This window comes from Daldinia loculata, assembly GCF_022478755.1.
Source record: "Daldinia loculata strain CBS 113971 unplaced genomic scaffold F4817scaffold_103, whole genome shotgun sequence".
Lineage (NCBI taxonomy): Eukaryota > Fungi > Ascomycota > Sordariomycetes > Xylariales > Hypoxylaceae > Daldinia > Daldinia loculata.
Genome location: NW_026054957.1, coordinates 53,037 through 74,610, shown reverse-complemented (window position 1 = coordinate 74,610; position 21,574 = coordinate 53,037). Strand labels below are relative to the sequence as shown.

Below are 21,574 nucleotides of genomic sequence, written 5' to 3'. Positions count from 1 at the left end.
ATATAATATGTAAATTTGGTTATTTAAAATAAATGTTTTATTAAAAAGTTTTTTTTTTTTTTATTATATAAATTATTTATTTTATTATTTATAAAAAAGTTTTGTTTATAATTTATAACCATTATTTTAACTTTTTTTTTTACCGTAATTATTATTGGTTTAATTAACGAATAAATTATGATATAAAGTATATTTTATACATTAAAATTAACATATAATTATGTTTTACGCCATTTAATATATATATAAAATTATATATATTAATCGGTAAAATTTTATTAATTATTAAATTTAATAATAATTAAAATAATTATATTAAAAATTATTAAAAACGATATATTAAATAACGTAAAATAAAAATAAAATAAATAAATATATAAAATTATAAAAAAAAAATAATTAATTTTAATATAATAATTTAAATGTTTAATATAATGGTTATTTTAAACGTAAATTAAAACTTATAATTATTAAACGGATATTGGTTAAAACCGATTAAGTAAAATAAAAGTTTAAATTAATTTAAAAAAATAATTATTTATTATATGTATATGTAACTTTTATAAGTAATAAGAAATTTATATTAAAGTTAACCATTTTGTTGGCTAGTTAAAAGCTATTTATAACGTTGGTTATAAACCTCGTTTGTGCGACAATGTACTTGTAAAAAAGGTGTTTATTATGAGAAAAACATGGGATAAAAAGGGACCCCCATACCAACGTGTGGTTTCATTCTTGTATATATTAAAAAGACGTTAACTTAAACATGTGATGCATCTTGGATGCCTAAAGAAGTTAATGAATACTTATTGCCGCAGAACCGAGCTAATAGTTGCTAGGGATTTTGATAAATAATTCGAATCCTCGGTATATGTCCTCGGTATATGTCCTCGGTATATGTCCTCGGTATAGGAGCCGTTTTGATCTAAGCGCTCTTAAATCCGTAGAATTTCGCTAGACCTGCCGATTCCCGCCGGTATTTCGAGCAGGACGCGAAATTAGCGACGATTATAACCCTATTTCGTCATCAGGCTATACTCGTTTCGATTGACCCCTTGCATGTCTTTCATATTTCAGTCCATGTTGAGAAGGTAGTATAACCGAATCAAGAGTATCCCGGCTTGAAACTTGAATCCTTCGAGACGATTTACATACATACATATATATTATCTTGGGCGGACTGGGGTGCGTATGTTGGTTCCAAATCATCGGAACCAGGGGCAGCGTAACCCTCCAATGGCTATGCTGCAGATTACACCTTCACCTTGGGGTAACATCGACAAAGATTCCTCATGTTCTACCGTCTCTTGCATACGACGTTTTCGTACACGTGCTTATCATTATATGTGGGCAAACGGAGTTTCTAAATAATGAGAGTGGTATTGAATGTGACGTCGGCGGTAGCATCTAACCTCACTACCTACATACCTACCTACCTTTTTGTGCCGCACGGGTGTGAGTTTAGCAGCATTGTCACATCCCCCACCACCACCCTTTTGACATGATACGTCTCTTTTTATATGTATGTATCTTATGTCCTAGAATGGAGAAGCCATATCCCCATTAGAAGAGATGATGCGGCCAATCGGGCCGTCGTCGTAGTCCGAAATCATACCTTAAAGCTTAGGTCTTACGTAGGACCTGACCTGGTGGGCGTGTAAGTCCCGCATAACTGGTGGGTAGGTATGTATGTCTTCGTGGGCAAAGTAAGCACTGCAATAGTCGATAGTCGATAGTCGTAAAATATTTACATTAACCGCAAATCGCAAATAAGCATTGTTATTATTAAAATATAATGTATTACCTACCTGGTATTTTCTTATAACAGTCGTAGAGAAAAACAGGGTTTAGGCCTAACCACTGCACCGCTTCATCACCGTTCTAGGACTACAGCCAGTAAAAGTGATAGTATTATAATTGTGCCCATGCATGCTCGTAGTGTCTCGTTCCTTTACCGTAATCATTATCTCATATGTGCCATACCCGGTACATGATACTGAGCAGTTCAATAGAGTAGCTTCACCTAGGTAGCTAGCCAGCTGTATGAGAAGCTCGCAGCTATCGTTTAATTATTCTATGTTGTTGTTGTTGCTGTCGAACGATCTGTTCTGATGCTTTACCCGATACTTCTCGCCGCCATTGCCGGGCTCTTCGCTCACAATGGCGTCTTCATCCGCGGCGAATGGCATCTTTATATTCCACAGATCGTAGCTGTCCACTTTCTACTATGGCTAGGTACGTCAGGTCTCGTGTACCAAGCCTTAGGCTTCGTTTCCGTTGGAGACGCTTTTCGGGAGGCTTCCATTATAGCGGCGTCATATTTTACTGCTATATTTACTAGCATGACGATTTATCGCTTGTTCTTCCACCGTCTGTCTAAGTTCCCAGGACCAAAGCTTGCTGCTGTCACTAAGCTATGGCACGTATTCAAGATTCGACACTCGACAAATCACTTGTGGTTGAAAGAGCTGCATGAGAAGTATGGGAGTGTCATACGAACAGGTAGGTCTATACCCCTATTCTACACCAACGTCGGTTGATCTTAATGTTTCATACATGCTGACTATTTCGAATAGGTCCCAATGAAATTACTATTGTACACCCAGCTGCATTTAGGCTGCTTGACGGATGGGGAACTTCTACTACTAAAGATATATGGTATGATATCTTGAAGCCAAGGAGCTCTGCTGTCTTCACTCGGAGCGAACAGGAGCACAAAGATGGTCGTAGGGCCTGGGTGCAGGCGATCTCCGGGAAAAGTAAGGGGACTCTCATCTGACAAGGTCTAACATATCTTAAGGGATTTGGTAACTAACACGTTATCCAGCCATGAATTCGTTTAACCCGCGCATTTCTCAGCACGTGCAGGAGCTATGCGAATGTTTCCGTGGATTTGGCGGTACTCAACCAGTGCACATAGATGAACAAGTGTCTCGATTCACTTTCGACGTAGTTGGAGACATATTATTCAACCAAGACTGGAAACTCGTCAAGACCCAGGCCTGGCATCCATTTTTCGATCACCGAGACCGTGCTTTCGAGCTGGTCGGGCCTATCAATGATGTAACTTGGCTCGCACACATGATCTTCTCCTTAGCCCCCTTTTGGCATCGGGTTCAGGATTGGTTTAAGATGGTTGCATTCTGCGAAGATCGAATGAAGCAACGTATAAATGTAAGTTTCCTGTTATTGAGGAATAATGTCATTACTAACGGTAGTATGATATAGGAGGGCGATAATATAGATCAGGCGGACATGGCAACTCACTTCATCGACGAATATCAAAAACTCCATAGATTCCATACCATAGAGGAACGCGATCTTTATCTTCACGGAACAGCAGTTACAGCTGTAGTCGCAGGCAGGTGAGTCAATCATAGCCCCTATTCTGCCCCCTGACGTTTTACCATCGCTACTAGGTAGCACATATACTAACACCGCCCTTGGTTATCATAGCGATACCACCCGAGCTGCTCTAATTGCTTCATGCTGGTTCCTTGCGCGGTATCCCGAGCACGCCAAGAAAATATACGAAGAGACTCAAGGTGTAGACACGAGGGACCCTAACGCTCTTGCTGCCCTGCCTCACCTCGAGGGATTCATCCAAGAGACCTTGCGGCTCGTACCACCCGCTATGACTGGTGCCGCACGAATAACCGGACTAGATGGTTTGATGGTCGACGATATCCTAATCCCCCCTTATACCAAGGTCACGGCGCCCAAATATGTCATCATGCGATGTAAGTACTAGACAATAGACATAGCCATCAAGATGTCTATCTATTAGAAATAATAGCTAATTTGTATAATAAGTGGAATCCGCCTTCGCCCATCCCAACGACTTCATCCCCGAGCGGTGGTACTCGCGCCCCGAGCTCATCCTCGACAAGCGCGCCTTCGGGCCCTTCTCGACCGGCGGCCGGCAGTGCGTCGGCAAGCCCATCGCGTACGCGGAGCTCCGGCTCTTCGCCGCGGGCCTGGTCCGGGATTTCCATCTTAAATTTGCGCCTGGCTACGATCCGATGACCATGTGGCGCGAGATGAAAGACCAGATCACGGCGCAGCCCGGGCCGGTGGAGATTATCTTCGAGCCGAGAGAGAAGGCGGTTTGATCTTCGTCTTGGGGAATCTTGAGCAATTTTCTTGGGAGGGGGGATTTGGCTTGGAGTAAGGAGCCTTGGGTTGTGGTTAGGTATTACCGTTGTGAGCTGATGGAGGTGATTCGGTTTAGCACGTTGTTGGGGACTTAGGCGTGGCTGGACTAATAACTTGGATACCCTGAATTTGATCTCAACCGCCTTTCGTATTATTTCTTTTGACTAGGTTAGCAGGAGGTCTATTTCGCTTCTTATGCGATTCATGGAACACAGTGCCTTTGATTATGACTAGGGAGCATAGCCTATCTAAGCTAACTAGGATACATACCTAGGTTAACTATGCCTACAAATATTAAAGCATTTTAAAAGAAGAAAAGGAATTGTGAGACTACTTTAAACCTCGTTGGTTTAATACGAACTAGAATATGATGCTTCTAGGAAGCGTTCTTTTACACGAGGTCCACATGAGCCAAACTGGGAAAGCAAGCGGCCAACTCTACGATAGATATGTTAATGGGCAAGATGTACTTTATTAACCCATCAAGGCCAGTGTCGTAGCTAACATAAGAAATCGAAATCAACGTGGAGTGGAGTACCTAGACCTAGACTCTAGAAAAACCAGCCGATAATCAAGAGCTACCTACAGCATCGTACTACAATACACCAACGTCACACCGACGAGTGCGAAGATGACTACTACCTATAGAAACTCAGGCTATTAGAAAGACGTGGTGCACAAAACCGCCACCACTAAAATAACGAGAATCCACCTTCAGCAAGTCCAACTCCCTGCAAAAAACGAATATCGTAATCAACGAACAAACAATCCCCAAACGCGTAAACAAAAAGTCTCAAAATCCCATCATCATAGTCCACAGTTCCTTCTCCCTCTGCAAGACCATACGATCCCTCGCGAGGGCCTGGGCGAGGCCAAGCCGTCGGTTGATACATCGCCCCTGGCAGCGGCGGGAGGACGGTGTGCTGCTACCACTCATTGTGCCGGGTTCGCCGACTCCCGGGACACCGACAAGAGTAACGAGATCGTCGATAGGCCGCGGAATGGGAGACGAGGCCGGTCGAAGGCCGGGGTGGGCGAATACCGAGGGTCTGTGGAAATACGGTCCAGCTCTCGATTGAGGTTGCGATTGCGGCTGGATCGTCGAGTATGACGCCGGGATTCCAAAAGGATTTCCGTTAACAGGACCTGCCTAAGGCTGCGGCGCAGAGATGGATGCTGCTGATCGGGGTCGTTTCAAGCTAACTGCTCCGGGACGCACGTAATAGTCGTCGTCCTCATCGGCCTCTTCCTGGACCGGACCGTCCATTTGAGAATCGCCGCGGAATTTCGTGGGTGCAAATACAGGAGTGACGGCGGGCATGACTCGATCAAAGTACTGAGGGGGCAAAGGACCTCTGATCTGAGTAGGATGAGCGGAATTGCCAGACTGGCGTCGCTTGGCTTGCATAGTATGAAGTGTTGGCGAGGAAGCCGGGGTGGACGGGTCGGAAGACGAAGTCTCTATAGTGTTGTGTATTTCATTAGGTAGCGCGGCAGGATTATCGTCCTGGGAAGTTGAAACCCCTGCTGGGCCAGAGATTTTTTGACTTGCGACTTCAAGCTCACTGTTGCTGTTGAAATCTTCTCCTAACGACGAAAGGCTTGAAGTGGGCATCGTAGCGTCCCACAATCCCTAAAGGGCGCCAACATTAGAACTAATACAAAACTATTAGAGGGGTGAAGAACTTACCTGAACCTGAAGGGGGTCAGTTACGAGCCCGCCGGCCATCATACAGGAGCCATCGCGAGAATCTCCAGGAATCTCAGCGCCGGGTCGGTCATAAACAATGCCAAAGTCATCAATGTGGTCTTTGACGATCTCATCTAGTCGACGTCTTTGTTCGAGTTTCTCTAGGTCAGCAGCCTGAGCACCCTGAGTAGAAGTTGATGCGTTGGCTGTGGTGCTGTTCACTGCCGGGTATGATTGCTGGTGTCCACGACTTGCGCCTGACTGTTGCTCTTCATGCTTAGCTTTCATCTTGTCTTTGCCGGATGACTTGTGACCATTGAATTGGCCGGGGGGGTTCGACGATAGTGCATTACCAGCCTCCTGATCATCATGTTTCTTTTCGCCAGACATGGTCGGGACTAACGGCATCTCCTAAGTGCCTTCGTCAAACCAATCACCATTCTCCTTCCACGTCTTGTTCGCCAAAAGGCCTGCTGAGAGATCAACTCCATCCGAAGTGCCCTGCTTACGCTTCTTGCCTGATGCACCATCGTTGTCCTCTGACTTCCTCTTTCCACCACATACTTCCTCACTTGCGGAAGCACGCTCGGTAGAATATCCGTTTAATGTCGGATATTGAGGGACATCGTTAGATTGACCGGTAGCCTCTGAGCATGGCAATGGGATGGAGAATTCTTCGTCGGAATTCATCTTGCTTGTGTTTCTCTCATCAATGGGATTCAACCTAGGATTTTCGTGGGATACTAGTAGTGGTCCAAGGTGTTCATTGAACCTAGATTCTAGTTGTTGAATGGTATCGTACAGTTGTTCTCGCTTGGAAGAGTGATCCTTTCTACACAATTTTTTGAGATGAGAAAGCCTTTTAACGTGTTGGCGTACCTTCTTTCTTAAATGCTTCTGTCCCCGTAGTAGTTTTTCTTTCGACAGCCGGTCGTCCGGGCCGAGCTGCGTTTTCTCGTCCTCACGTAAGAGTCCCTTGTTAAGCTTATTGTGTTTTAAGATGAGCTTTTCGGTCTTGGTTGAAAAGATGCGGAGCTCTCCGGAGGTTAAAGACGGCACGGCCTTGAGCCTTGAACTACTGCCGGAGCGGGATCTTGTTAGTGAGCCGTGACTCTTGTTAGTGTCAATATGCGGGTCAACTTTTGGCAACCGAGATGTCAAATCTCGGTTCGAAGTAGAATCCACCATCATTGACAAATTTATGAATGGGGCAGAGAAGCTCTTAGAAGAGATAATGCAGATGAAACGGAGATGCATCGAATGTAGTACCATGTTCCGCGAGAAGAATGAAATGGTCTACTTACCTATTTACTTTCCAAGCGACCCTAGAAACGTTTGGTGCCTACCTGCTAGACTGCTGACTGCTGACTGCTAACCGCAGGCTGCATATTGATTGATACTTAGGTGAGGTTTGTTGCAGTTGCTGCTGTTGCTGCTGTTGCTGGGTTTAGCTTGAATTAAAGCTCTCAGTACCTCCTATGTATACTTTCATAGCGCACAGATTAGTTAGATTATATCGAACTACATATCGGGATTAAAGTACCGATATCTTATCAACCAGTTCTAGACCTAAACCAGCCAAGTTCACCCGCAAGTAGCAGTGCTAGACCATTGAACCTCGGTTCGAATCGTTAGATCATGTGGGACTTGTATTCCTAATACCGGACAGTTGCCCATCTTTGTCGCGTTCGAGCTTCAAGAACCGATTAGCCACTCTAAGTATACACATATTTAGAACTCTCTACCTATAAATCCATACTACACCCATATACATCCCCAATTCCAACTAGACGAACATCAACCTCAGTGAAACCGAAAATGAGCAGTCCAGGAGCCGGGTTTGAATATCCTCCTACCGAGGTATCGTGGACAAAGCGCGATGTCTTGCTGTTTGCCAACACTATAGGCTGTACTTCCGACGAGCTTCACTTTCTCTACGTTAGTTTCCTTTTGCTTATACATGCTATTGCCATCCATCGTATCCTTCTAACGGTCTAATAGGAGCTCGATTCCAATTTCTCGGTGTTCCCGACCTACCCGGTCATCCTCCGTAAGAATTGCCCTGCGAACCGATTGAAATATACGCGATTAACAATATATAGCTTTCAAGAAGAACCAGCAGGAAGTCATTGACTTCTATGCCTCGGAGAAAGCAGTCAAAATCCCTGGCGTGCCCGACTTCGATGCGCGACGAGTTGTTGACGGCCAGCGACTTGTCCAATTCCTCAAGCCCCTCCCTACGACGTCGGCTGGCAGAAAGTTCGAGCTCCGGACTAAAGTCCTTGGTGTATACGATAAGGGCCGACCAGGCTCGGTCGTCGAGATTCAGCAAGACCTAGTAGACGTCGCGACAGGTGAAGTCTACACGCGCGCCATCGGCAGCTCGTTCTACGTGGCGCAGGGCAACTGGGGTGGTCCGAAGGGTCCCGCAACTGAGAACTTCCCTCCGCCAAAGGACAAGAAGCCGGATGTCGAGTTCGAGAACCAGACCAATGCGCAGACACCCCTGCTGTATCGGTTGAACGGCGACTACAACCCGCTCCATGCGCACCCGGAGCCGGGCAAGAAGATGGGATTTGGCGGTGTCATCATCCACGGCTTATACTCGTTTAACTCGGTCTGTCACGGTCTGCTGCAGAAATTGGGTGGCAGCGACCCGGCCAATATTAAGGAGTTCCAGGCCCGATTCGCGAGTCCTGTGCGCCCTGGAGATAAGATAGTCACATCCGTATGGAGAACTGGCCAGGTGAAGGAGGGGTGGGAAGAGGTTAGATTTGTGGTTAAAGTTGCGGGCGGGAAGGTCTGTTTGAGTAACGGGAGGGCGTTGATGAAGGTTGTGGGAGAATCCAAGAGCAAGCTATGAACGGGATTTTGTATTAGCAATGATTTTAAGCCATAAAAGTTGTTAATTATGGATATGTAAAATGAGTATATAGCGATTAGCTATATTGCAATATTATTTTTCAAACTTGAAAGGCATTCTAGGGTAGAACTTGATAGTGTGTAGGTAACAACATCCCCTGTGACGCCGTAACAGTTTCCCGGTAACAAATAAAATTGTTGCCTGATCCAACTCTCCATATATTCTACATTACCAGACTGAATAGTCTGCAAGAAGCAGACACATTTTTTTTTTCAATGTTATTATAGCGAAATACTATTACGATGGCTACAACTCCAAAGGTCGGCGACCGATTGTCTTACGACGGCGCTATTTGTACAGTTCGATATGTCGGCGAAGTCAGTGGTACGTCCGGTAGTTGGCTTGGCGTCGAATGGGACGACCCAACCCGCGGGAAACATGACGGTTCTCATAAGGGAGTGAGATATTTCACTTGTAAGTACCTAGGATAATCATATAAAATGAATGATAGAAATCTAATTATGAGGCGGCCGCTCTAAATCAGCAACGGCCGCGTCTTTCGTACGGCCAACGCGGCCCATAGAGAAGCCGCAGAGCTTCGTGAGGGCAGTGACTGAGAAGTACGCCTCCGAGCTGGAGAAGACGACTGCGATTATGTTTTCGAACAAGATAGCAGAGGAAGTTGGGTTCGAAAAGATCCAACGCAAGCAGGCGCAGTTATCCGAACTAAGAGCCGTCATCGTCGATGGTGCACGTATCGCAACGGCTTATTTAGAGGGCGACGGCCCCATTAGTGAGACATTTCCCAAGATAACCGAGTTGGACCTCAGCCGGAACCTATTTCAGAACGTGGGGACCGTCGTGACCATCTGTTCCGAGTTACCTGCTCTACGAAGTTTGCGTTTGAAGTAAGTCTATAGATCACGGACGAGACTGTATTAGGTCGCTAATTGCAGGATAGTGGAAATCGTTTTCAAGACGTATTTAATGATAAAGTTCTTGATAATGCAGAGAGTTCCTTGCGGAACATCAAGGACTTGGCTTTGGATGACACTCTCATGAGCTGGGAGGAGATATGCCATATTGCAACCAAGTTTAAGATACTCTCATCCCTCTCATCCAGTGCGAACCAATTATTCTCTCTGCCGGAGACTCAGTTATCGACACTATCTTCTACTTTGACTTCTGTGGATTTGGAGTTCAATAATTTCACCACCATCGCTGATGTCGCCAGCCTGACCGGATTAACGTCACTTCGTAATCTTCACCTCAAAGGAAACTTCATCACTAGCATCACCCAGGATCCATCCGATAATCTACCAGTGTTTTCGGAAACTCTGAAGTATCTAGATGTCTCATACAACGAAGTATCATCGTGGGCGTTCGTCGACGCCTTACCAACATGTTTCCCAGGCTTGATATCCCTCCGCTTCTCGCATAATCCTATATACGACAACCCAGATCCCGAATTTTCTACCCAGTCCAAGGCAATCACGGAAGAAGCGTACATGTTCACAGTTGGCCGGCTAGCGAATCTCAAGATACTAAACTTCGGTACGATATCGAACACCGACCGCCAGGACGCGGAGATGTTCTACTTGGGCCGCATCGGCAAGCATCTAGCCACTGTCCCGGAGAACAAGGAAACTGAAATCATCAAGCAGCACAGACGCTACGCCGAACTATGTGAGCTATATGGCCCACCAGTCGTTAACAGGCAAAAAGAGATCAATCCCGCTTTTCTAGAAGCCAGACTAGTTACGGTACACTTCACCTTCCACCCTAAAGCTAAAGGAGGCGAGATAGTAGAACGGACAACTAGGATCCCAAAGAGCTTTGATATATACGCCGTGAAGGGGATTGCTGGCAAGCTGTTTGGGGAGAATCCGCTTGGCGTACGCTTGATTTGGGAGACCGGGGAATGGGATCCGGTTGCAGGATTCGACGACGAAGTTGAAGATAGCAGTGATGAAGAGGAGGAACAGGAGAAAGGAGAAGTGGGAGAAGCTGTAGATACAGGGGAGGGCTCCCAAACGGACACAAAGACCGGTAAGTGGGTCAAGCGAGAGGCAGAGCTGCAAGACGGGCCCCGGCAGCTTGGGTTTTGTGTCGACGGCTTGGATGTAAAAATCAGAGTTGAGGCCCGATGATAAAGGATACTCCAGGTAGATCTTAGTCCATTGGTATAATAAAGCTAAAGATACTATTCAAGTCAACGTAGAGGGTTAGCTTAATCGTATAACCCAAACCCCAGAAGGGTTCCCATCGAGTGAGTGAAGACACTAAGACAAGTTACAATAGATTGCAGCATCTTGTTCATGATGTCTGACAAGTTTCCATCTTCATTGGCTTAACTGCATGAATGGTACAAACAGGCAGTCCTTGCATAACTGACAAGCAAACGAAACGGATATCTGCCCAAACGACTCACCAGAGGTTTGTCCCTGGGGTTGCTACATGGCTACTATGGAATCAAATCTGCACACATATACGGAACTTGAACTGATTAACCTACACTAACCCAGGCTATTCTCATCGTTCAAGTTGAACTTACACTCCGGAGTTCTAGAGCATGACTTATATCTCCAACCTAACAGAAATATGGATAACCGAGATAATAACCAACACATCGGTGGGGGAGTAGAAGCGGGCAGTCAGCAGCGAGTTACCAGCTCCGACTCTACTCCTAGTCCCCGACCAACGCAGAACCAGACACCACTACCGCATTACTTCATCGTCCGCCCAGGAACGACAAAGCACACAGCGTCAGGCACAGTAACAACACCCGGACCCATCGTGCCTCTCATCGCCGTAGACCAACTACCCGAATGGCTAGACTTATTCGGTGTGCCGCGCGAGCTAAGCGTCGAGCAGACCGTCGGTCTCTGCAACCTAGGAACCGCGGTCAGAAATCCCGAGTTCTACCAGGTGCATATGCACAATGACCTCCAAGCAACTCCGACTGCTTCCCAAGAGGACTATCACGCACAGACAGAGCAGACCCTACGAGGCCGAGCACAGGGTACGAATGACAGTAGATTGGTGCCTGTCGACATTCCCACAATATCGGCCTCTCCCTCCACCTCATCATCTACATCGTTGACATCGGCAGAAGAAGGGTCGACGGCAAGTTCGCGGGAAGATCTAGTCTCGGAATCCTCTCCTACCCCTAGCGGTCCCAGTACCCAAGCCACCAGCAACAGCAACCCCCACACCAAACCAGACAAAACCAGCTCCAACAGCACCAATACCACAACAAGCCAACACCCAAGATTCCCCTCACCAACCGTATCAGGCAGCACGCCCCCCACACCCCCAAACGCCCACTTCCTCCCATCCTGGTACCCCCCATCCTGGTACCCCTCCCGCTCCCGCAACAAACCCTCCCACCGACACGCCCCCAGACCCAGCAGCCACAGCCATACCGCCGGCAGCCCCTCAAGCACATACTGCAAACACTGGTGCCACCGCGGCACCTGCCGCTGGGGCGCGCAATGCCGATACGCGCACGAGATGCCGACGACAGCCGCGGGCCTCCGCGACGTCGGGCTCGCGCACCACCCGGCGTGGTATACCACCGCCGTGAATATGGCTTTCGGGCCGGGCGGGTTCGCTCGCGGGGGCAATGTCGGTGTGTTAGGGTCGTGTCCGCCGCCGCCGCAGTCTGCTGCTGCTGCTGGTGTGTTGCGGTGTAGGGAGAAGGTTAAGGAGAAGAAGAATGTTGGAGCGGGGGCGGCGGCGGGGGTAGGAAAGGGGAAGGGGTTGGATGGGAAGAGTAGTGGTGGTGATGGGGTGTCGGCGGAAGCTGAGCAGCGGGAGGAAGACGCTGCGGAGGAGAATGTTGATGTTGGTAGTGACCAAGGGGAAAAACAGCCGGATGTTGTTGAGAAATTAGTTGAGATCTAAGAGAATTAATAAAAAGCTGTTGGGATGATCTCATATTGTGGAGTCCACGCCGTAAATACTGCTTATGATAATACTGCTTATGATAAAATAAGACGAATACACACATGCACCGAACAGACATCCCTAATCCGTGGTAGCCGTATGCGTAACATAAGCAAATAGTGTATTTGATATCATAGTTGGTTATTGCTGCTAGGCCAATGAAACGAGACTCACAACTCCAACCATGCTCGCAGACAAAATGAACACGGCTAAAGACGTTATAAAACCGCCGCCGCCGCCGCCGCCGCCGCCGCCGCCGCCGCCACCGCCGCCGGACGGAAGAGGCCCCTTAGCATACATACCCCGTCGCCCAGCTTTATACAGTTGCCTCTCTCCTCGCTTTTCCAACCTCATCCCCAGCCTAGCCCTGGTCCTGGTCCGCAGCTCATCTCGTCGTCTATTAGGACTCATACCGTTTCGTACTTCTCTGCACCTCGCATAGCTTAGCTTAGCTCAGCTTAAAAGCTCATCTCCTTCTTGATCTCGGCAATCGCTAGACCTGGGTTTAGGCCCTTGGGGCAGGTCCGCGTACAGTTGAGGATGGTGTGGCATCGGTACAGGCTCATCGAGTTGTCGAGCGCGGCCTTGCGCTCTGCCTTGCGCTCGTCGCGAGAGTCGGCTAGCCAGCGGTACGATTGTAGGAGGATGGCAGGTCCTAGGTACTCCTCGGCGTTCCACCAGTATGAGGGGCACGATGTCGAGCAGCACGCGCACAGGATGCACTCGTATAGACCGTCTAGCTTTCGGCGCTCAGCCTTGCTCTGTCGGTATTCCTTGCCCTACGTAATTAACACTGTCAGTATAAGAGACAAAGAGAGATCATCTCGGTGGATTGGTGTCGTACATCTGGGGCGGGGGTATCCCGCTGTAGGTAAGGCTTGATCGATTTGTACTGCTTGTAGAAGTGCGTCAAGTCTGGGACGAGGTCCTTGACTACGTATGTGTGGGGTAGCGGGTAGATCTTCATCTCAGCGCTGGTGTCTGTGGGGATGCGGCCTATGAACACCGTGTTAGCCGCAATGTCGTCTTGCTTTTCTGCGTTGCCAAGACGACTTACACAAGCAAGCCAAGGTATTCGTCCCGTTAATGTTCATCGCACAGCTACCGCAGATACCTTCTCGGCAACTTCTGCGGAAGGTCAACGTGGGGTCTAGCTCGTTCTTGATCCTGACCAGGGCATCGAGCACCATGGGTCCCGTCTTGTTTAGGTCCAGTGTGTACGTCTGCATCCTCGGCTTCTCGGTCGGGGTGTCAGGGTTCCATCGGTAGATTTGGAACGACTTCATGCGGGAATCGGTGGTGCTTTTCGGATTCGCCTCGACGGTGGCGCCACCTACTGAGGCCATCGATCGCACGAACACGGACGGGAGCACGGCGGACCGCGACGAGGCGGCAGCGGCGAAGAGCCGTGATGAGGTAGAGCGGAGAGCTGCCATTGCGGGCAAATTCGGGAGAGCAGTTTTTGCTAGTTTAGCTGGATGATTCCCTTTTCCTCGCCGTCGCTATTGGCAATTAGGTGAGCCAAGGTATAAGAGGACCAAAATCTAGGACAATATATTGAAACTAAAAGAGAATCAACCGGCCGAGCAATTATTCAACCAGAAGTTGTTACAGGAATAGTGGCAAAAGAGGAATTGAGGTCTTCCATCATCGAACTTTCCACCCGACCCGGTTTGCCCTCGGCTATTGGAATGAAAGGTTCCGGCCAATCACATGCTTTCAATTAATCAACTCATACGGGCCGTTACTAATTCCGACCCGACTTCCACATGCGGACACTTAGGTAGGTACCGTTCTTAGATCTAGCGCCGTCTATCGAGCCACTATGTTGTCCGATAATTTCTTAGAAGGACCAATAAGCTTAGTCCACACTGAATCGCATCATGCACTGTGGCATACCTCTACGTACATTAGCCTAATAAGTAAGCCAATGATCGAAGACGTATTTCATATTCTTGCATGTAAGCTAGCCACCAGGGTTAATACCTATAGGTACATACCTATTCTACCGATACATGTAGTTAAGGAGCAAATGTTCGTCAGTTCATTTCCACTGCCTTAATACTCTCAGCTAAACTCTCATGACTTAAACTCTCATGACCTTGCCCGAATCCTCCAAACGCCGACACAGATTACAGATGCAATACGAAACCCCCACCAGCCGCCGGAGAGATGACACCTGTCGTTGAATAATAGATATAATTAGAGAACGTCCTCGCTAGAAAGATCGTCACTCAGACTATCCGTCCATCTCTTCTTCTCCCGTATCCGTGTCTCCTTCTTCCGCATACATGTATTCTTCTTCCGCATACATGTCTTCTTCTTCTTCCGTATCCATGTCGTCATCCATATCGAAGTCTAGTATCTCTAGCAAACCTTGTTAGCACTTGCAATCTTCTCGGAATGGAGTTTTGACCTACCCGGGTCTATGTACAACTGCAGTGCCTCAAGCTCCGCCTTCATGTTCGGTCCTCGGTAAGAGAATGACCTGACCCTGTGATCATAGCTTTTTCCAAAGCTTACCGCAACCCCGTCACCGTCAATATAAATATTAGTTAGGTGGATAGACTCAAGATGTGTGCTGGATCGGAATAGTTCTCTAAATAGTCGACAGAACGTATCGAAATTATGATCGAGGAAAATTATATTGGTAAGGGTCAATCTTCGGAGGCTAGAGCACTTTCGAATAATAAGAACGAGGCTCTGCAGAGGAAGTGTGCATTTCTTAAGCTTGCACTCATGGACTTTCGTGAGTGCAGGAGTATTTGGCGGTTTGAGCTCAGGTGGTCCTTCATAATCATTACATGAAATCGAAGCCCCTAACCAGTCGAAGAAAGCTTCATCACGCGCCATTTCTCTGAGATGCAAGGCTTCGAGGTGGGTTGCATGTGAAAGGAATGTGCGTAAATAATACGTGTCGATTATAACTGGCACTCCATCATTTGGTGAAATCACGTGTGGAAAGGGGCAACCCGGGTTGAGCCCAAAATCGATAGTTTCTAGGCCAGAGATTATAGGCAAGATAGTATCTTTCGCAAAGCCAGGGATGCAAAATGCTTGCTCATCATCCAATCCATCAAGTATTGCGCAAATATCAAGTCGTCTCGGCCTTGATCTTGATTCTCCTAGCGCAAATAGTACAGACTGCACACAGCTTGCGATTCTAGATAAGAATTGCCAACGGCTAGCGCGCCCTACATGAAATATACGGGACGGGGCGCCGGTTTCCCTATGGACCTGGGAAGTTCCTAAACTGATGGCCCTATGGCTGGCGCAATTGCACCGGGTGTCGTGAAGTAAATCACAAACCCCGACTCTTTCAAGTTTGAGATTGCGAAAGGCCTTGATAAGAAATTGCTGATGGCGTCCAGTATTTAGAAATGCTAACTGGTCGGCAGCCAGTTGGGTAAACTTGTTGATCTTGACATGCATCTCGGTAGACACGTCGTTGATATTGGAGTATTCACGAGCTCCACCGAAGTGTTCGAAATGGAGGTCTGCCTCGACAACTACGTGTTTTAGGTAGGGCGACAGGCGGGATTCTGAGATGTCCACAAGAGCCTGTAGGCTATATTCGGTACACATGAAACGGATCATAGTGAAGTATTTTTGAGCGAATTTTCGGAAGAGCGAGCCTTCAAGTCGTCTACATACCAAGCGAGTAGTTGTAAAGTCTCGTCTATTGAGGTGTGAAACGATCAGGAGCAGTATTTCTAAGGGGATGGTAGTGAGGTTCGGCGAAGGCATTGTTAGAGGTTGTATAGACACGTCAACTTCAAAAGAGGCACCTAAGGTAAGTAGTAGTATTGGCGATAACTACGTGACAATGTTGAAGTTTAGAATGAAATTGATATTGATGTGCAAATGATCAACTCTCTATTTCAAGCTTTATTTCAGGCATTCGCCCTTTCCTCCTTTTTTTACGCAAATAATCCGCACGTACATGGGCATATTTGATAGAATAATGGCAATCGCAGAGCATGAGCTTTCCACGTTAGACTGCCAGGGTCGCGCCTGGGCGGTTAGCTAATCCCGACACCAAGTTCGAGATACATGTATCTATGTACATAGGTAGACAATTTGACATAACAGATACATCAAGGTACCTAGGTACCTACCTGGACAGTTGTTGCCGCCTGCCACGAGTTTGCCTCTCTAGCACAGTTCAAAGTAGGAAATCAAACGTTGCGGATTGAATCGCAGACATAAAATCTAAATGAAGGATGTGAGGCAGTTTACATAGTATAGCAGGTTGTGGCCACTCATGGAAAGCCGCCTTTTCAGCTTATATCACGATGCTCTCGAAGATACATAATGGTGTATTATCTAGACCTTTAATTACAAATATTCAGCACCAACCGAGGCCGCCGGTCTCGTCCTCGACTCTCTTGCGACAGCTTGCCTATCGCACTCGAACATTCTCTGTACAACCGATTCTTCGATCCCAAGAAACGCAATCGAAAGCAGACTCTACGCGCAAATTCATATACCATGCGGCCGCTTCGTTTTCTGCCAAATATAAGAGGTTCAACCCGACAAACGACGTCTTCCATTTCAATCCCTATAATCGCATCCAGACGCAGAAGAAGCGTCCCAAATCGAAGCGTCCCGCGAGTGGACAGGATGCTTTCTTTATAAGTCGTGTGGGCGACACAAACGCCGTTGCCTTCGGCATTGCAGACGGCGTTGGAGGCTGGGAAGATAGTGGCGTTGACCCAGCCGACTTCTCACACAGCTTCTGCGACTATATGGCCTCAGCAGCCTATGAACATAGGTTAGATGCAACTGGTTCGTCCTTGACGGCCAGATCTCTAATGCAGAAAGGATATGATGACGTATGTCAGGATGGATCCATACATGCTGGGGGTAGTACAGCCTCGATTGGTATCGCGAGCGAAGATGGCAAGCTAGAAGTTGCTAACCTAGGTGATTCGGGATTTGTGCATTTGCGTCTGAATGCTGTACATAGCTATTCGGAGCCGCAGACGCATGCCTTTAACACACCGTATCAGTTATCCATCGTGCCGGCAAGCATGCTGGCACGCGCCGCCGCATTCGGAGGGGCACAATTGTGCGACTATCCCAGAGATGCGGACGTCACACAGCACACGCTGAAACATGGGGATATACTTGTCTTCGCGAGCGACGGAGTCTGGGACAACCTATTCAACCAAGATGTACTTCGCATAGCTAGCCGGTTGATGATCGGGCTAGGCGCCTGGCAAGCAAGTGATGGTGGTATACTCGTCCCTCACAACTTACTACCCTACACCCAGGCAGAAGACTCGACGCAGCGGCCGTTGACGCTTCAGAGCGCACTAGCAGTAGAAATCGCGGGGGCCGCCAAACTGGCGAGCACGAACCAACGAGTTGACGGACCATTTGCTAAAGAGGTTCAAAAATACTATCCCCAAGAGAATTGGCACGGCGGCAAAGTCGACGACATCTGCGTCGTCGTCGTAGTGGTCTCTGAGGAAGGGAAATTAGAAGCAATCAAGAGCAAGCTATGAAACTACAATGACTAGTATTGTACCCAAGTTGAAAGAATATAGAATTATGCATCGCCAGGCGTTCAAAAGAAGGGAGGAATCAATATTTTACGAGCATTCCACAAGCATTCTGCATATAAAAGCAGGCGGACGGGCAGAGAAGGCAGGTCGTATGTACTTGTATGATATTCGCTGCTAAATATATACCTATTTATAACTCTATATTTCAACACGCATGTTTAATGGTAGATACCTATTATTATACCAACACCTCAAGGGGGCTGAGGTCTTCTGCTGTGATATGTATTGTTTTATGTGGTCATCCTTGACCGCTTTTCTTTGACCGGTGTTTCGAGGCATAAATGCCTATATGAGTGACACGAAGTACTCACGAAGTACTCACGAAATACGAATACATCCGTGTTTATGTGTAAAGATGTCCACATGCATACACATATAAGGTAAATATAGGTTAAAAGTCTTTAATAATTCACTGCTACTGTTATGCTCAGCGTAGTTTACAATATGTAGTACAATACCGTACCTACTATTTACCTATTACATGTGAATATATCTCAAGGGAAGTTTGACCAATGAAAGTATGGTGGGGAGTTGTCGTCAATCTAATTGCCAAATCCCAGCCTCCCCCACATAGTACGTCTATGTACATATGCACATAGGGAAGCTTTAGGTGGGGCGACGACGACTAATTCCACCTTCTTAATTCTTGGCCTGCAAGTGCAAAACTTCTACGTACGAAGTACAACAATCCCATTCCTCGATGTATCCAATTCTATAGCTATCTCAATTCGCTATAATTGGCCCGAAAGTTAATAACGCGCGCGACCATGGACGATACTGTCGTGCATTCAGTGGAAGACCTTCTGCCCGACTCGCTTGAAGTGCCTATTGATGGACCCTTGTCAATATCTGATCCCGCCGAAGTTTTCGGTGTCGAAGTTCCATCGCCGCAAATTCCCACTGACCTCCCCGAGGACACTTCGACTGGTACTACCCAGAGCGAATCTAGTAGCTTGAAGCGCTCTAGACCCCATGACGAGGCGGACGAAGGATGGCAAACCGTAAGCAAGCGCTCTTCCAAAAAGTCGAAAAAGGACAACAAGGAAAAGAAGGTTCCGGCGCCCCAATCGACCAATTACCCTTCCATCACGTTTAACCACAATGCCAAGCTCCAATCTAAGATCGCACTCGACTCGCTACGAAACCTCATCCTTTACATCTTCGCTGAAGGCGCAGCTCCTCAATGGGTTGCAATCTCCCAACGGCCGCAATTTCGAAAGATGGTCGCGATCATGGTACCGGGACTAGAAGAGGCTATGTTCAAGCAGGATGTCAACTTTGCGACGTATAATGACCAGCCCTTTAATTCGGATCAAAGGCCCCGAGTGTTAACATCTCCGGATGACTATTATCCGCGACTTCTTAAAAAGGACGAGCTTCCTGGAATCTTAAAGGACTTCGCAGATATGTTCAGTCACCTATGGCCTGTCAGAACGCCAGGTAACGAGAAATTTGGCACTATCCGCTCGCCACTTGGCACCATACTCACGGCGCCCACTGAAAAGACCAAAGAGGAGAAGAGTCAACGGGGGGTCCAACCTGCGAAGGAGCCAAAGGGTTGGAAGGACGACCGTACAAGAATCACCGAGTTTCTAACGATGCCAGAAGACTTCCTAGCCAATGGGTATATATTACATCCTGCTTGTATACCGGCAGAGCGGCGCAAAAACTTTCAAGATCTAGAGGGATGGGTTCATACTAATGTGGAGAATCTCGAAGATGGCGATATTCCCGAAGAGGAAATCCAACAAGGGAGTGTTACGGCGGGCCGAGAAATTCTCGCTCTTGACTGCGAGATGTGTGTAACGGGGCCAGAAGAGTTCTCTCTCACGAGAATCAGTTTGGTAGGTTGGGATGGAACTATTGTTCTCGACGAACTGGTCAAACCCGACAAGCCAATTCTTGACTATGTCACTCGTTTCTCAGGCATCACGGAACAAATGTTAGCCCCTGTGACCACTACACTTAGAGATATCCAGGCTAAGCTTCTGCAAATCCTCCATCCTCGCACAATTCTTATAGGGCATTCCCTAGAATCAGATATGAAAGCACTGCAACTTACTCACCCGTTTGTTGTTGACACTGCTATTCTCTTCCCACACAACCGAGGACCCCCGTTAAAAAACAGTCTCAAGTTTTTATCGCAGCGGTTCCTCAAGCGCGAGATTCAGAAGGGTATGATGGGGCACGACTCGATAGAAGACGCAAAGGCGTGTTTAGACCTTGTGAAACAGAAGTGCGAAAAGGGAAAATCCTGGGGCAACCAGGAGTCGGGTGAAAATCTATTCCGACGGTTGACTAGAACAGGAAAGGCTTATCGCGCGAATGGTGGAGTTGAGGCCAAAGGAGGCGTCCAAGTTGGAAAGACGAGCGCCATGATTGATTGGGGTGACCCCATGAAGGGTGCCGGAGCAGCTTCAACGTTCCCGATCGGGTGCAAATCGGACGAAGAGGTGACGGAAGCCATCATGCGCTCTGTGAGGGGTGATCCTGTCGGCGAAGAGATACCTTTTGGTGGCGTTGACTTTGTTTTCGCACGATTTCGCGAGTTAGAGGCATACCAGGGTTGGTGGAATGGGAAGAGCGACTTTCCGCCTCCCGACCTATCCAACATGTCCCTCGAAACATGTGTTCAGAACCTCACCCAGCGAATCAAGCGCATATACGACTCGTTACCACCATGTACTGGTTTCATCGTGTTTAGCGGTTCCGGCGATCCACGCGAAATGGCACGCCTGCAGGCCATGCAAGCCCAGTTCAAGAAAGAGTATCATACGCCGGGCAACAACTGGGACAATCTAAGCGTGAAGTGGACGGACAGGGAGGACCAAGCGCTAAAGAAGGCAGTCAGCGTTGCGCGCAATGGCATCGGTTTCATCGGTGTTAAATGAATTAACTAACTCCCTTGTACTCTTTTTTTTTTAAGGACGATGTATTTTCGGGATCCTTCTTAGGCATGTACGGTAGGTGTAGGGAGGCGGCATATGAGATACGAGCTACGAGCTACGATCGTGTTTGGCATTGGTATTCTGAGATACCCCATTTCTATATTCTTCGTCAGGGATAGGTTATGTACCTACCTACCTTACCTATATATAGGTAGTTACGCGAATTGGCTGGGCTTTTATGGCTTGCGTAGGTTAGATTATAACCGTTTAATAGGTATGATATAGTGCTTTCGCCTTTACAATTACAATATCTACTGTGAAGTTTTAGTTGGGGAAAGCCTCCCTTTATCACTGTAGAATGTTGGGAAAGGCGATCCGACGGGTATATACTCCCTTTTTTAAACTCTGCCGCAACGTTATTTCATCTTTGCATTGCCATAAGACTGCTGCTTCCCCAGAC

The 21,574-nt window shown here is 47.5% G+C and overlaps 8 protein-coding genes across 8 annotated transcripts; 5 read left to right on the top strand and 3 right to left on the bottom strand.

Annotated features, from left to right (window-relative positions):
• Positions 1–1,877: 1,877 nt before the first annotated feature.
• Positions 1,878–4,484, top strand: F4817DRAFT_354034 (cytochrome P450). Its single transcript, XM_049305462.1, has 6 exons — positions 1,878–2,502; positions 2,577–2,759; positions 2,828–3,174; positions 3,229–3,365; positions 3,457–3,740; positions 3,814–4,484. The coding sequence occupies exons 1-6, from the start codon at positions 2,112–2,114 to the stop codon at positions 4,110–4,112; spliced, it is 1,641 nt and encodes a 546-aa protein (XP_049153801.1). The 5' UTR covers positions 1,878–2,111; the 3' UTR covers positions 4,113–4,484.
• A 464-nt stretch (positions 4,485–4,948) lies between these two features.
• F4817DRAFT_362572 (uncharacterized protein) lies at positions 4,949–7,033 on the bottom strand (the record flags this gene model as incomplete). The annotated part of the gene is made up of 4 exons (XM_049306542.1): positions 4,949–5,109; positions 5,371–5,788; positions 5,846–6,243; positions 6,283–7,033. 4 exons carry the CDS (start codon positions 7,031–7,033, stop codon positions 4,949–4,951), a joined length of 1,728 nt encoding a protein of 575 aa, XP_049153800.1.
• Positions 7,034–7,663: 630 nt separating this feature from the next.
• Positions 7,664–10,858, top strand: F4817DRAFT_362571 (Thioesterase/thiol ester dehydrase-isomerase; the record flags this gene model as incomplete). The annotated part of the gene is made up of 6 exons (XM_049306541.1): positions 7,664–7,783; positions 7,847–7,895; positions 7,948–8,681; positions 8,996–9,182; positions 9,235–9,616; positions 9,670–10,858. The coding sequence occupies 6 exons, from the start codon at positions 7,664–7,666 to the stop codon at positions 10,856–10,858; spliced, it is 2,661 nt and encodes an 886-aa protein (XP_049153799.1).
• Positions 10,859–10,995: 137 nt separating this feature from the next.
• On the top strand, positions 10,996–12,642 carry F4817DRAFT_354022 (uncharacterized protein). The gene has a single exon (XM_049305461.1). The coding sequence runs from the start codon at positions 11,310–11,312 to the stop codon at positions 12,612–12,614; it is 1,305 nt and encodes a 434-aa protein (XP_049153798.1). The 5' UTR covers positions 10,996–11,309; the 3' UTR covers positions 12,615–12,642.
• A 283-nt stretch (positions 12,643–12,925) lies between these two features.
• Positions 12,926–14,327, bottom strand: F4817DRAFT_354020 (succinate dehydrogenase ubiquinone iron-sulfur protein-like protein). The gene is made up of 3 exons (XM_049305460.1): positions 13,714–14,327; positions 13,501–13,652; positions 12,926–13,435 (listed from the first exon to the last, which is right to left on the bottom strand). Exons 1-3 carry the CDS (start codon positions 14,090–14,092, stop codon positions 13,115–13,117), a joined length of 852 nt encoding a protein of 283 aa, XP_049153797.1. The 5' UTR covers positions 14,093–14,327; the 3' UTR covers positions 12,926–13,114.
• A 260-nt stretch (positions 14,328–14,587) lies between these two features.
• F4817DRAFT_354018 (uncharacterized protein) lies at positions 14,588–16,662 on the bottom strand. The gene is made up of 2 exons (XM_049305459.1): positions 15,077–16,662; positions 14,588–15,023 (listed from the first exon to the last, which is right to left on the bottom strand). Exons 1-2 carry the CDS (start codon positions 16,401–16,403, stop codon positions 14,896–14,898), a joined length of 1,455 nt encoding a protein of 484 aa, XP_049153796.1. The 5' UTR covers positions 16,404–16,662; the 3' UTR covers positions 14,588–14,895.
• A 186-nt stretch (positions 16,663–16,848) lies between these two features.
• Positions 16,849–18,367, top strand: F4817DRAFT_354017 (protein serine/threonine phosphatase 2C). Its single transcript, XM_049305458.1, has one exon. It carries the CDS (start codon positions 16,952–16,954, stop codon positions 18,164–18,166), a length of 1,215 nt encoding a protein of 404 aa, XP_049153795.1. The 5' UTR covers positions 16,849–16,951; the 3' UTR covers positions 18,167–18,367.
• A 486-nt stretch (positions 18,368–18,853) lies between these two features.
• On the top strand, positions 18,854–21,409 carry F4817DRAFT_18993 (uncharacterized protein). Its single transcript, XM_049298454.1, has one exon. It carries the CDS (start codon positions 18,994–18,996, stop codon positions 21,115–21,117), a length of 2,124 nt encoding a protein of 707 aa, XP_049153794.1. The 5' UTR covers positions 18,854–18,993; the 3' UTR covers positions 21,118–21,409.
• Positions 21,410–21,574: the final 165 nt, after the last annotated feature.